At 38.4% G+C, this 14204-nt stretch overlaps 1 protein-coding gene across 1 annotated transcript in view; it reads right to left on the bottom strand.

Annotated features, from left to right (window-relative positions):
• Nucleotides 1-745: 745 nt before the first annotated feature.
• Nucleotides 746-14204, bottom strand: part of PLAC8L1 (PLAC8-like 1) — a 23805-nt gene continuing 10346 nt past the window's right edge. The window contains exons 3-4 of the mRNA XM_008569076.1: nt 2412-2548; nt 746-1006 (exon numbers count right to left, since the gene is read on the bottom strand). Coding sequence (XP_008567298.1) covers nt 866-1006; nt 2412-2548 — 278 coding nt within the window. The 3' untranslated portion in view covers nt 746-865. The remainder of the gene's footprint in view (nt 1007-2411; nt 2549-14204) is intronic.

Here is a 14204-nt window from a genome sequence, read left to right as displayed (position 1 = left end):
CATCACTCCAGTCTCTGCCTCCATCTTCACATGGCCATCTTCCCTCTGTGTCTCTATCTCCATGTCTCTTCTTCTCTTATAAAGACACCAGTCATATTGGATTAGGTTCCACCCTAATGACCTCATCTTAACTTGGTTACATCTGCAAAGACTGTATTTCCAAATAAGGTCACATTCAAAGGTACCAGGGGTTAGGACTTCAACATGTCTTTTTGGGGGTCAGGAAGGTGGGGGAGACACAATTTAACCAATAAAAATTACCTACGTAAGGCTTTGAGCCTGGGGCCTTAAGAAGATTTGCAAGTGTTAGAGAGGTGTTCAGAATTAGCACCAACCTGAGACTTTCTACTGTAAGCAATCAAGATTGAAGGAGTCAGAACCTGGGAAGGACAATGGCTTATGTGCTTTAGTGACATTTAGTGCCCAGTGCAGGTGCTAACTAAAATTAACATCTCTTGTCCCATCACCAATACTTTGGGTAAAGTCGTTTGGCGTAAGAAAGTCATGTAACAGTTCTTCCAGCCTCCCAGACATCCCTCATGAAAGGATGGCAGTAGAAAAATGGTGTGTGTGTGTGTGTGTGTGTGTGTGTGTGTGTGTGTGCAACTTACCAAAACTCGGGGGGAGGGTGCAAGCACAGAAGTCACCTCTACAACCTGCTTTATATGGCTGGGCTGCAATAGCAAATTCAGACAAATAATAAAGTCTTCATCAAGGGAGTGTGTAAAGAAAGAACAACAGTAGAGACAGTAGCAGGGGAAATCATTTATTTTCATTCTGTTTCAATGGAAAGAAGAAAAACAATCTTTCTACTAAGAAGGGTTCGAGAGGAAGGAGTGGGAGAGTGAGAAGTTATCTTGCTTTGTCAAACCAGGGCGTCTTTAGTTGAAGGGACTGCACAGAGTTCATAGAGTTGGGAGGTCCTCATCTTGAGTTCCCGGGCCACCTGACAGATGGAAAAAGGCCAACAGCAGTGCACCGCCAGCCAATCCTCACACAGTGTTCCCTAGGACAAGATCAGGATCTCTGTTCTGTAGAAATCGCACAGGTTCTTTTCCATTACCCGGGGACCTGTACAACATTATCTGTTGGCCCATCCTGCTCACTGCTTCCAAGATCCACCGACATCTTTAAGTCAATGCTCAGGGACACAGGGTTGCCCAAGTGCCAAGCAGCTCAATTGCTAATCAAAACCTGCAATTCAGAGCTCTGACCTTAGGACTTTTAATATAAACCTCATACTTGAAACCACTGATTTCTCTGTCTTGGTTTTTTTCTCTTAGAATCTAATATTTATAATGATCTTCTTTATTTCTTTGGAGTAGATAATGAGTGCACACCTGGTCCAAAACTCTCACAGTAAGAAGGGATAGGAGGTAAAAACTGAATCCCCGTCTCTAGCTGTCCCCAGCCATCCAATCACCTGCTTGGGGGGCAACTGTTGTTACCAGTTTCTTGTGTATACTTCCAGATAAATTCTGTGTCTACATAAGCATCTACATATACAGTCTTTTTATGTAAATAGTTGCATACTTCTGTACCTTGCTTTTTTTCCCCCCACTTAAAAATATATCATAGGTATCGTTCCACAGAATTATATAAAGAGAGGCCTTTTTTTTTTTTAACTGTCCACATCTTAATATGGATGACCTATCTCTCTCCAACCTTTCTTGCATCTCAGTGTCAGCTGTGCTGGAAATTAACTATCTGTCTCATTGAAAGGCTCCCAGGGAACCCCCAGAGTGAAAGCTGCATATGTCATGTAAGACTGTATTTTAAGTCAGACCTCCCAAACACATCCTCCAAATCTGGTGTAATTCCACCTGTCATCTTCTCTTGATGTAATGAGACAAAGAGACAGAAGTGTGGTTTTATTCCTATAGATGGAAGGGAATGTGTGATCGTTTAGGGAGTAAGACTAATCACAGATATATCCTACTATTACTCTTCATCAAAGCACAGCTCAAGGAAGACAATTCGGCCAGTGGATTGGGTAAACCTATTGACCAACAATCCACATTATAACATCCCTGTAGAAATTCCCTTTGCAATACGGCATTTTAGCTGACTTATGCTCCATGGTAAAGAGTGAAATCAGAAATCTCCCTTTCCCAAAATTTTCTACTAAGTGTGGCATTTTTAAACATCCTTGCCCACACTCTTTTCCACATTATAACATCCCTGTAGAAATTCCCTTTGCAATACGGCATTTTAGCTGACTTATGCTCTATGGTAAAGAGTGAAATCAGAAATCTCCCTTTCCCAAAATTTTCTACTAAGTGTGGCATTTTTAAACATCCTTGCCCACACTCTTTTCTTTTTTTTTTTTCCTTTCCTGAAAATCACAGGTTTCGAAGGCATCCACGTTCTCATATAGATCCAGGTTCATATATACTTTCAAACACACTTACCCGTATTTTATGTCTCTCTCTGGTGCCAATCCTCAGTGCAAGTGTGGACCCAGGTAACAATGGCCAAAAAAGACACTCTCCATAATGCCTGGCAATGTCACACTCAAGACACATTGGACAAAATAAACCGCAGAAACCTATCAACAATCACATAAAAGAATGTCAAGGTTCTCAGATGTTCTTGGAGTAACTTCACATCTCATTGAGCATTTACAACCCTATGCCATCAATTTAATGCTGCATTTTCTCCCTGCAATCCAGGACTGAGACTGAATTCTCAAAATTCAGTGTTTGAAAATTGCCATAACTGAGCCACATCAAAATTGTTTTCTTTTGTTAAACACTGGCAATACCGAACTTAATACAATTCTGTTAGCATTGACTACGGTAATTGCTTTTTCCTGTCAAGAGAAAAGTGTTGAATAATTTTTTACACTTGAATCATAACTATTACTTCTATTATGTTCATCTAGTTTCAGTATCTAAAATAGATACAGTGTATGGGATACTTTTGAATAACAGATATCTTTTCTATAAATGTGATTAAAAGCTCTTTTAGGCACACGATTCTTCCTCTTTATCAGTGCTTTATTCTACTTCTCAGACCAGAAGGTTATTCTAATTTTTGTTAGTTTCACGGAGCCCCTGACATCTGCCAGTTTTAATCTGCAAACTATTAGGGCCTTGGTTCTTTTAACATCAACTAGAAAACAGTTTGTCATTTATTAGTTCATTCATCTTTAACTACTGATGTTTCCTACACGTTCTGCATGAATCTTCTAACACAGAGGTTCTATTCTAAACATGTTCTGGGTCACAGACCCTTTTGAGAATATGATGATAGCTTTGAACTCACTCCACAAGGGAAAATAACCATGCACACAGACATGCAAAGTTGTGCATTCAATTTCACAGCATTCGTGGATCCACTGAAAACTATTAATGCACCATAGATTAAGAACCCCCATTATAGAATTAAAATGTTATGTCATCTAGCATTGCAAAATATGACGACCCTAACAAATGCAAATACTTAGAACTATAAAACAGCATAATTACCAAGCTCATCGTAATCTTCAGAAAATGTACTCAATAAATATTTTTTCATTGAGGCCTAAATTATATACCTGAAAATACGGAGGTCGTAAGTGTTCAGTTTTGACAATCATATTCACCCAAGCAACCAAACACGTAGAACATTGCCCTAACCCCAGAGTTCCTTTTGCTCCTTTCCAGTCAGTTCCAACTCTCCCACTCCCCACTCCAGAGGCAACCATTGTTCTGATTTCTATTCCCACAGATGAGTTTTGCCTCTTCTCGGACTTCACATAAATGGAATCATGTTTGTTTTTGTACCTGGATTCTTTTGTTTAAAATTATGTTTTCTGAGATTCATCTGTGTTGCTATGTGAATCTATAGTTTGTTCTTTTTATCGTTGAGTAGTATTCCATCATATGAATATTCCACAAAATTGTGTATTCCATTCCCTCATTAATAAACATTTGGTTATTCTATTTTTTGCTATTATGAATTAGACTGCTATGAATGCTCATGTTTAAGTCTGTGTGGACATGTTTTTATTTCACTTGGATGGATTTCTGAAAGTGGTATTGCTAGGTCATGAGGTAGATATATGTTTAACATTACAAGAAATGACAAACAGTTCTCCAAAGTATTTGTACAATTTTACACTCCCAGCAGCGATGTACAAGAGTTTTAGATGTTCCACATCCTCACCAACATTTGCTATTATTAGTCTTTTTTATTTTAGCCATTCTAGTGAGTGTGAAGTGGTAGTCACCATAGCCACTTAGTGCATCAGACACAAAGGTTCACATATCCTGACACCAGCACACTGGAAGAACTTCCTGTCAATGGCTTGTCTCTGCCAACCCCACCCTCCCCAGTAGCGAGCTCTGCAAAGTCCCACTCCCAAATTCGTTGACAAAGAGGCAAAAAGCAAGGAATGCTGTTTTATCTTAGAACCTCCAAAGAATGTTCCAGAACTCTAGACTTCCTTAACTCCTCTTAGTGGGTGAAGTAACACACATACACAAAGAGCATGAGGGCTGGAGGGAGTGGGGAAGGAGTAGCTTATCTTCGAGGGGCAGGACATCTATTTCATCCATTCAGGAATCACTAAATCATCTACTGTGGGCATCACTTGCCCAAAGCAAACTTTGACAAATAAGTCTGGAATATTTCAATCTGCATTAAAAAAAATTCCAGGGAGATCAGCAGGCCCCACCCAACACTTACAACTGGTGTGAACGGCTTAGAGGACAGCAAATGACTCGGTAAACTTACAGAGTACATAGTGGTCACACTGTATGCAAATTTGAATTAGGGGAATTTGAAATCAATGGCACATTAAAAATCAATAAACTCTCATTTTATGCCTGGATTACAAAATAGTGTAGATCCTTGTAAATAAAAAAATTAATAAAAACTTGCATAAGTGTAAAGCTGGCAAACTAAATGAATAATAGTGTTTACACAATTGCCCCAGCTGCATCACTTTAACTAATAAGGAGGAATGCCCACCATCCTTAGTAAGCATACTGTAAAAAAATTGTTGTTTATGTGCATTGGAACTCCTGCACCATGCTTTTATGATGCATATGCCGTTTTAAAAAACACATGCTGTTATTTTTATTTTTTATCGTTTTTGTCATATAATCATGTTATCTAAGTGCTCACTAGGAGGTGATACTAGATGCTGAAGGAAACACACCCAAAATTCAATTACTTTGAAGCAGAAGTCAGATGTGACTTTAAAAAGCACTATGAAGGACAAATCTTTTATTATATAATAGCTAATATTTAAACAGAGTTCACTATGTGTGAAGCCCTGCTAAAAACACTTTGCATATATGAAATCATTTAATCTTTGTGCCAATCCTATAAAATAGATACTCTTATTATCCCCATTTTACAAATGAGGAAACTGATGCTCAAAAGATTTAAGTAATTTGCCCAGGTTCATACAATTATTAGTGACAGGAAGAGGCCAGATTTGAACTCAGGTAGTCTGGACCCAAAGTCTTAATTATTACACATATGTCCAAATTTTTCTAAGTTTGTTAATATCATATGTTGCAGGCAGCCATAGTGAAATAGGTACTCCACACACAGATGGAAGTGGAAATTGGCATAATCCCTTGGGAAGACAACTTTGCTAAATCTATTAAAATTGAAAATCCCCTAGGACCCAGTAAATCCGCTTATCAGTATCTACCCTAGAGTAATACTTACACATGCATACAAAGAGGTGGGTACAAGGATAGTCACTGCAGCATCATTTGTAACTTGACATTGAAAACAACATAAATGTATATTAATAAAGTGCCAATAAGCTACAGGTATAATGGTATAACCATATTGTGAAATAATTAAGAACGCAGTGAAAGATCAATTAAGTACCAATAGAGTTAAATCTCTCTAAGACATATTTTGAAGTAAAAAGTCAAATTGCATATTGATATATATAGCATAACACCATTTATGCTTTGTTTAAAGAGTTACAAAGCAATAGTACATGTTAAGTATATATGTAAATACAGAGAAAAAGATCTGGAAGGAAACCTTCTAAATTGATTTTTAAAAAAAGAGAGAACATGGTTCCCTTTTCTGTAATAATTTCATTTTCTTACCAGGTGGACATATTCACACGTTATTAGTGAAATAAAAATTGTTTTCTTTTTCTTTTAAAGGAGCTCAGGTTCAAAAGGGATTTGAGCCACAAATTCAGCCTCTTGCTCTCACACCTAAAGACCTGGTGGTTATATAAACACCCGCAGCCTAGATGATCCTATTCTCCTAGATGGGCTCCACCCTCAGGAGTGGAATGTAGTTTATTATTCATTCCTCTAACTCATAGCAGAGCCAAGATAAAGAGAAGCCTACACAAAACCAGAGTGTGGAGACCCAGAGAGTAGAAGTAGGAAAGGTGGGTGGAAATTACAGTGAGGGAAATTTCAGATCAATTATTACAAACAGGCAGAAATTTCTAACAATTAAAGATCCTCACAAAATGAAAGGGACACACTCATACATTGCCAGTGGGAATGTAAATTAGTACAACTTTCAAACAGAAAGCCATTTGGCAACATTTTTCAAGATTTAAACTGGCACATACTATTTGACCAGCAGATCTATTCCTCAGCAATTATCCATCAGATATGCTCACACACATGCAAAATGACATCTGTACAAGGATATTCACATTGCATTGGTTTGAATAGCAAAAAGTCTGGAAACCACATAAGGATTCACCAATAGGAATTTGGGGATAGATAAACTATGGTACATTCGTACAATGAAATCTTTGCAGCAATTTAAGAAACTAGCTCAAGATGTGCTGATATGGTCTGATTACTTAGATATATTGTTAAATTAAAACAAAACAAAGGTGCAGAACAATGTGTGTTTACAATTCTACCATTTGTGTAAATTATACGATAGATAAACTATGGTACATTCGTACAATGAAATCTTTGCAGCAATTTAAGAAACTAGCTCCAGATGTGCTGATATGGTCTGATTACTTAGATATATTGTTAAATCAAAACAAAACAAAGGTGCAGAACAATGTGTGTTTACAATTCTACCATTTGTGTAAATTATACACACACACATAAGCAAAAAAAATCTCTCTAAATATTAACAATAGTTATCTCCAAGGGCTGGTATTATAGGATACTGCTTTTTTCTTTTACGGTCTTTTGTATTTTTCTTTTTTATAATGACATGATATTTTTATTTAAAAATTTTTTATATCTTTGTAAGTACACAGACTATATCTGGACTCAGGTAATAAGAGTTGCCTCTGGAGAGAAAAACTGGGTAGACAGAGAGCAAGGAGTAACTATTTGCTCAATATACAAAAGGCATAGGTACTTTTGAATCAGCATTGTGTCCATGGTAACCTATTCAAAATAATATTTTTTGAGCACTAAGCTGGCTGCAAAGGAGATGAACCCTTCTTTCTGGAATTGTTCAGAAAACTGAGCCTGTCAGGTCTTTGCCAGGCATGCTGCAGAAAGCATTTAGGCAAACAGGTGAGGGGCCAGACCAGCTGACCCCAATATCCCTTCTAACTCTGAGGCTGTATGATTCTTTCGATGAAGTATAAGAAAGAAAGAAGCAAGTGAGACTACAGGTTAAAATCTATTCACTTATGTGTCCTTCGAAAAATATTTTTAAGTGCATCCTATGGACCAGGTGCTCTGCTAGGCACCAGAGCAGTGATCAAGATAACTGTGGTTCCTGAGTTTAGGGAGTCCACAGTTCACCTGAGATACAACGTGGGGACGAATCCCAGTCTGATGCTTTGTGCTTCCTTTCTCTTCCAGAAAACCAAAGAAAATCCTGGCTCAACTTCTTCTACCTACCTTGGGCATCTGATAGTTCCTAGTAAACACCAAGCTCTTTACTGCCTGGTGCTTATAGCGCCCTCCCCAGGGAAGTTGTTTGAGCAGCTGGCTCTTTCATGTATCAGCTAAAGTCAGCTCCTTGGAGAGGCCATCATTTACCCTATCCACTATAATTTTCTTTCATAACACCTGTTTATTTCCTTCATGGCGTTTATCACAACTACAATTATTTAGTTTATTGGTTGTTTGTTGTCCATCTCCTCTAAGAAATCGTCTCTATCTTATCCACTATTATGTCTGTGACACCTATAATGTGCCTATACATAGGTCAGAAGCTCAGTAAATATTGGTTGAATTCTAGACCAGTGTTGATTATACTCTTCACATAAGCCTTCTCTGGGGCAGCATCACAAACATTCCCACAGCCGGACTACCCAGTCTTTAACTCATGATGACTTTTATCCATGATGCCATTTAGCAGCCACTTATTCCACCTTGGCTTCTTCTTCACATCTGAGCTCTCAGCTACCCTATCTTCAAAGGACACAGAGACACCCACTTGCTAATCCCAGTGCAATGTGAATTCAGATGAAAGCACAGAGGTGAGAAGAGGGAGGCAGTTAAAAATATATAATTACGATAAAATGAAGAAGCAAAATGTTAAACAGAAATGGAAAGCACTGCTGTTCATAATGTATCCTTATCTTAATGGGTGGCAAATTGTCACAATAATTCTCAGCATTTGATGGAAAATGTCCCGGGGTGGGAATGTGCCATGGAACAGTCATGAGAAGAAGCTCTCCTTTTGTTCCCAAGTCTGTCACAACTATTTTCACAGTGATTTACTTGAAATGAAACTTTGTGGATGAAACAATCCACAATTAAATGTCTTTTTAAACAAGGAGGAGTGCACACTTCAGCAACACATGTATAAAATTGGAACGATACAGAGATGATCAGCTTGGCCCCTGTGCAAGGATGACACACAATTCGTGAAGCATTCCATATTTTTTTAGCAAGAAATTGGCAAAGGGCCACAAAAAATGATTATGGGGAGGGGTCAAGATGGCAGAGTAGTCGGTTTCTGGTGTCGCTCTTTCCCACAGAGAAACCAGTTTGCAGCTTTTGAGGAGCAGCGACAGAGGATCTGAAATCTGTGCTAGAACAGACAGGAGCCGCCCACCGCGGGACCCCAGTTCCGGTTGCTCCCCATTTCTTAAAGAGACTTTAGAGCTTTAGAGTTTTTGGGCCCACAAGCCCTGAGCCTCCTGGCCAGAGAAGGCAGGCGAGGCCTGGGTGGGACTTCTGGCACAGGCCGTCCATCTCCATGAGTGACCTGGGAGGCTCAGGTTCCCAAGCCCCGAGCCGGACAAGCCGGTGAAGGCTGACCAAGAGGGACTTTATGCCCAGGCTGTCCCATCTTTGTGAGTGACCTGAGAGGCTCTGGGATCCTAAGCCCCAAGTCAGACGAGCTGGGGAACGCAGGCAGGGTGGGACTTCTCACGCAGGTTGTCCATCTCCATGAGCTACCTGAGAGGCACAGGCTTCCAAGCCCCAAGCCTGACAAGCCGGTGAAGGCTGACCAAGAGGGACTTTATGCCCAGGCTGTCCCATCTTTGTGAGTGACCTGAGAGGCTCTGGGATCCTAAGCCCCAAGTCAGACGAGCTGGGGAACGCAGGCAGGGTGGGACTTCTCACGCAGGTTGTCCATCTCCATGAGCTACCTGAGAGGCACAGGCTTCCAAGCCCCAAGCCTGACAAGCCGGTGAAGGCAGGTGTGACTTCTCACGCAGGTTGTCCATCTCCATGAGCTACCTGAGAGGCACAGGCTTCCAAGCCCCGAGCCTGACAAGCCGGTGAAGGCAGGTGTGGTGGGACTTCTGGTCCAGGCTAGTTTCTGCTGTCCAGAAGCAGGAGACCCTTCAGGATCCAAGCCATACATCAGGGTGAAACGAGTGAACTGTGATACCCCTGGCCACAATGACAAAACACCAAAGGAAAGAAACCAGAAATATGAAAAATCAAGGAAGTACATTGCCACCAAAGGAAATTAATAACTTACAAGTACCAGATTGTATAGAACAGGAAGTCTTTGAGATGACAGACAAAGAATTTAGAGTAATTATTCTAAGGAAACTAAATGAGAGACAAGAAAACTCAGTGAAACAACACAATGAAATGAGAAAAAACACAGGATCTGAAAGAAGAAATGTACAAAGAAATCACTGCCTTGAAAAAGAATGTAGCAGAGCTTGTGGAGCTGAAGGATTCATGCAATGAAATAAAAAATACAACAGAGAGTTTAACCAGCAGACTTGAACAAGCAGAAGAGAGAATTTCTGACCTTGAAGACAGGCTGTTTGAATTATCACAGGCAGAACAGAAAAAAGAAAAAATAATTTTTAAAAAATGAAGAAAATTTAAGAGAGACAACTGACAATCTTAAGCGCTCAAATATCCAAACCAAGGGTATTCCACAATGGGAGGAAAATAGAAATGGCATTGAAAACATACTCAATGAGATAATAGTAGAAAACTTCCCAGGTATAGGGAAACTCAGAGATCCCCAGATTCAGGAAGCCCAAAGATCACCAAACAGATTCAACCCAAAAAGGTCCTCTCCAAGACATGTGATAATCAAACTGACAAAAATCAAAGACAAAGAGAGTATCTTAAAAGCTGCAAGAGAGAAGCAGCAAGTCACTTATAAGGGAGCCCCAATCAGAATAACATCAGACTTTTCATCAGAAACTCTAAAAGCCAGAAAAGAATGGGATGATATATTCAAAACACTAAAGGACAAAAATTGCCAGCCAAGAATACATTAGCCAGCAAGCCTATCCTTCCAAAATGAAGGACAAATAGTATATTTCTCAGACAAACAAAAGCTGTGGGAGTTCACTACCACACGTCCAGCCCTACAAGAAATTCTCAGGGAAGTACTGGATTTGATACCACAAAAACAACCATCACTACCATGAATACACAAGAAAGAACAATACCTACCAACGAAACAAAAATGCTAACAAAAGAGAGAAAAAATAGTTTATCTATCACCCCAAGAAACCAACAAATACAGAAGATAAACAGAAAATTTGAAAGAAAGGAACAAAAGATACCTAAGACATCTAAACCAATATCAGTATAATGCTGGGAGTAAATCAACACCTTTCAATAATAACTCTGAATGTAAAGGGACTAAATTCCCCATTCAAAAGACACAGACTGACTGACTGGATTAAAAAGATGGGCCCAACAATATGCTGTCTTCAAGAGACTCACTTGACCTGTAAAGATACACATAGACTACGAATGATGAAAGGATGGAAAAAGATATATCATGCAAGTAGAAATGAAAAATGAGCTGGAGTAGCTATTCTTATATAAGATAAAATAAACTTTAAAGCAAAAACCATTGAAAGAGATAAAGATGGCCAATATATAATGATAAAAGGATCTATCCATCAAGAAGACATAACAATCATAAATATATATGCACCTAATGTCAGAGCAGCCAGACTTACAAAGCAAACACTATTAGATCTAAAGAAAGAAATAGACTCCAACACCATAATAGTGGTGGACCTGAACACCCCACTCTCATCATTGGACAGATCATCTAGGCAAAAATCAACAGAGACACACAAGATCTAAACAATACTTTAGACCAATTGGATTTGGCAGGTATCTACAGAACATTCCACCCAACAACCTCAGAATATTCACTCTTCTCATCAGCACCTGGAACATTCTCCAGATAGACCACATGTTAGGTCACAAAGCAAGTCTTAACAAATTTTTAAAAAATGGAATTATTCCATGTATTTTTTCTGATCACAATGGATTAAAATTAGAAATCAATAATAAACAAAACTCTGAAAACTATGCAAACTCATGGAAATTAAACAACATTCTACTTAATGACATGTGGGTCCAAAAAGAAATTAAACAGGAAATCAAAACATTTCTTGAAACTAATGAAAATAATGACACATCATACCAAAACCTGTGGGATACTGCAAAAGCAGTTTTAAGGGGGAAATTTATTGCATTAAATGCTTACTTCAGAAGAATGGAAAGATGGCAAATAAACAACCTAACACTTCACCTTAAAGATCTAGAAAAACAAGAACAATCCAAACCTAAAGTTAGTAGATGGAAAGAAATAATTAAGATCAGAGCAGAACTAAATGAAATAGAAACATGAAAAACAATACAAAGATCAATGAAACAAAAAGTTGGTTCTTTGAAAAGGTTAATAAAATCAACAAACCTTTATCAAGACTAACTAAGAAAAGACCCAAATAACAAAAATTAGAAATAAAAAAGGTGAAATTACAACTGACACCTCAGAAATACAAGAAATCATTAGAGACTACTATATACAACTATATGCCAACAAATTTGAAAATCTGGAGGAAATGGATAAATTTCTGGATGCATACAAGCTACCAAAACTGAGGCAAGAAGACATAGAAAATCTGAACAGACCAATTAACAATAAAAGAGATTGAAGCTGTTATTAGAAGGCTCCCAACAAAGAAAAGCCCAGGGCCGGACAGGTTCACTGTAGAGTTCTACCAAATCTTCAAAGAGGAACTAATACCAATTCTCTACAAACTGTTCCAAAAGATTGAAACAGAGATCATTCTCCCAAACTCATTCTATGAGGCAAATATCGCCCTGATTCCAAAACCAGACAAAGATGCATCAAAAACAGAAAACTACAGGCCAATATCCTTGATGAATATAGAAGCAAAAATCCTCAATAAAATACTAGCTAACAGCATACAGCAACACATACGGAAAATTATACACCATGATCAAGTGGGATTCATCCCAGGGATGCAAGGTTGGTTCAGCATATAAAAATCAATAAATGTGATACACCACATTAATAAAAGCAAAGACAAAAACCACATGATCATCTCTATTGATGCTGAAAAGCATTTGACAAAATTCAACATCCTTTCCTGATAAAGACTCTCTACAAGTTAGGCATAGACGAAAAGTATCTCAACATAATTAAAGCCATATATGATAAGCCCACTGCCACTATTATCCTGAATGGGGAAAAGCTGAAAGCTTTTCCCTTAAAAACAGGAACTAGACAAGGATGCCCACTCTCACCACTCGTATTCAACATAGTGTTGGATGTACTAGCTAGAGCAATCAGAGAAGAGAAGGAAATAAAGGGCATCCAGATTGGGAAAGGAGGAAGTCAAGCTGTCCCTTTTTGCAGATGATATGATCCTATATATTGAACAGCCTAAAGCTTCTATTAAAAAACTCCTAAAGTTGACAAAAGATTTCAGCAAAGTGGCAGGGTACAAAATCAAAACACAAAAATCAGTAGCATTTCTATACTCCACCAGGGAACATGCAGAAAAAGAAATCAAGAAAGCTAGCTCATTTACAGTAGCCACCAAAAAAACAAGATATTTAGGAATAAAGCTGACTGAAGATGTGAAAAATCTCTGTGAAGAGAACTACAAACCACTGTTGAGAGAAATTAAAGAGGACATAAGAAGATGGAAAGATATCCCATGCTCTTGGATTGGAAGAATTAACATTGTGAAAATGTCCATATTACCCAAAGTGATCTACAAATTCAATGCAATCCCCATTGAAATTCCAATGACATTTTTCTCTGAGATGGAAAAAGCTATCCAGACATTTATATGGAAAAACAAAAGACCATGCATAGCTAAAGCAATCCTGAGCAAAAAAAATAAAGCTGGTGGCATAACACTACCTGACTTGAAACTATACTACAAAGCTATAATAACCAAAACAGCATGGTACTAGCATAAAAACAGACACATGGACCAGTGGAACAGAATTGAGAACCCAGAAATTAATCCATATGTCTACAGCCATCTGATCTTTGACAAAGGCAGCAAGTCTACACACTGGGGAAGAGACTGCCTTTTCAACAAATGATGCTAGGAAAACTGGATAATCATATGTAGGAGAATGAAACTAGACCCATACCTTTCACCATATACCAAAATCAACTCAAAATGGATTAAAGAATTAAATATACATCTTGAAATAGTAAAACTACTTAAAGAAAACATAGGGGAAACACTCCGGGAAGTAGGAGTTGGTACAGAATTCATGAATAGGACCCAAAAAGCACAGGCAACTAAAGATAAAATAAACAAATGGGATTATATCAAACTTAAAAGCTTCTGCACAGCAAAAGAAACAATCAAGAGTAAAAAAGCAACCAAAAGAGTGGGAGAAAATATTTGCAAAATATACATCTGACAAAGGGTTAATATCCAGAATATACGAGGACCTGAAACAACTTTACAACAAAAAAAGAAATAACCCAATTAAAAAATGGGCAAAGGGGCCGGCCCGGTGGCGCACTGGATAGTGCGCCACTTGGGAAGCGTGGCGGCGCTCCCG

Source organism: Galeopterus variegatus, unplaced genomic scaffold (genome assembly GCF_000696425.1).
Source record: "Galeopterus variegatus unplaced genomic scaffold, G_variegatus-3.0.2 Scaffold462, whole genome shotgun sequence".
Classification (NCBI taxonomy): domain Eukaryota; kingdom Metazoa; phylum Chordata; class Mammalia; order Dermoptera; family Cynocephalidae; genus Galeopterus; species Galeopterus variegatus.
This window is presented reverse-complemented; position numbering and strand designations above follow the sequence as displayed.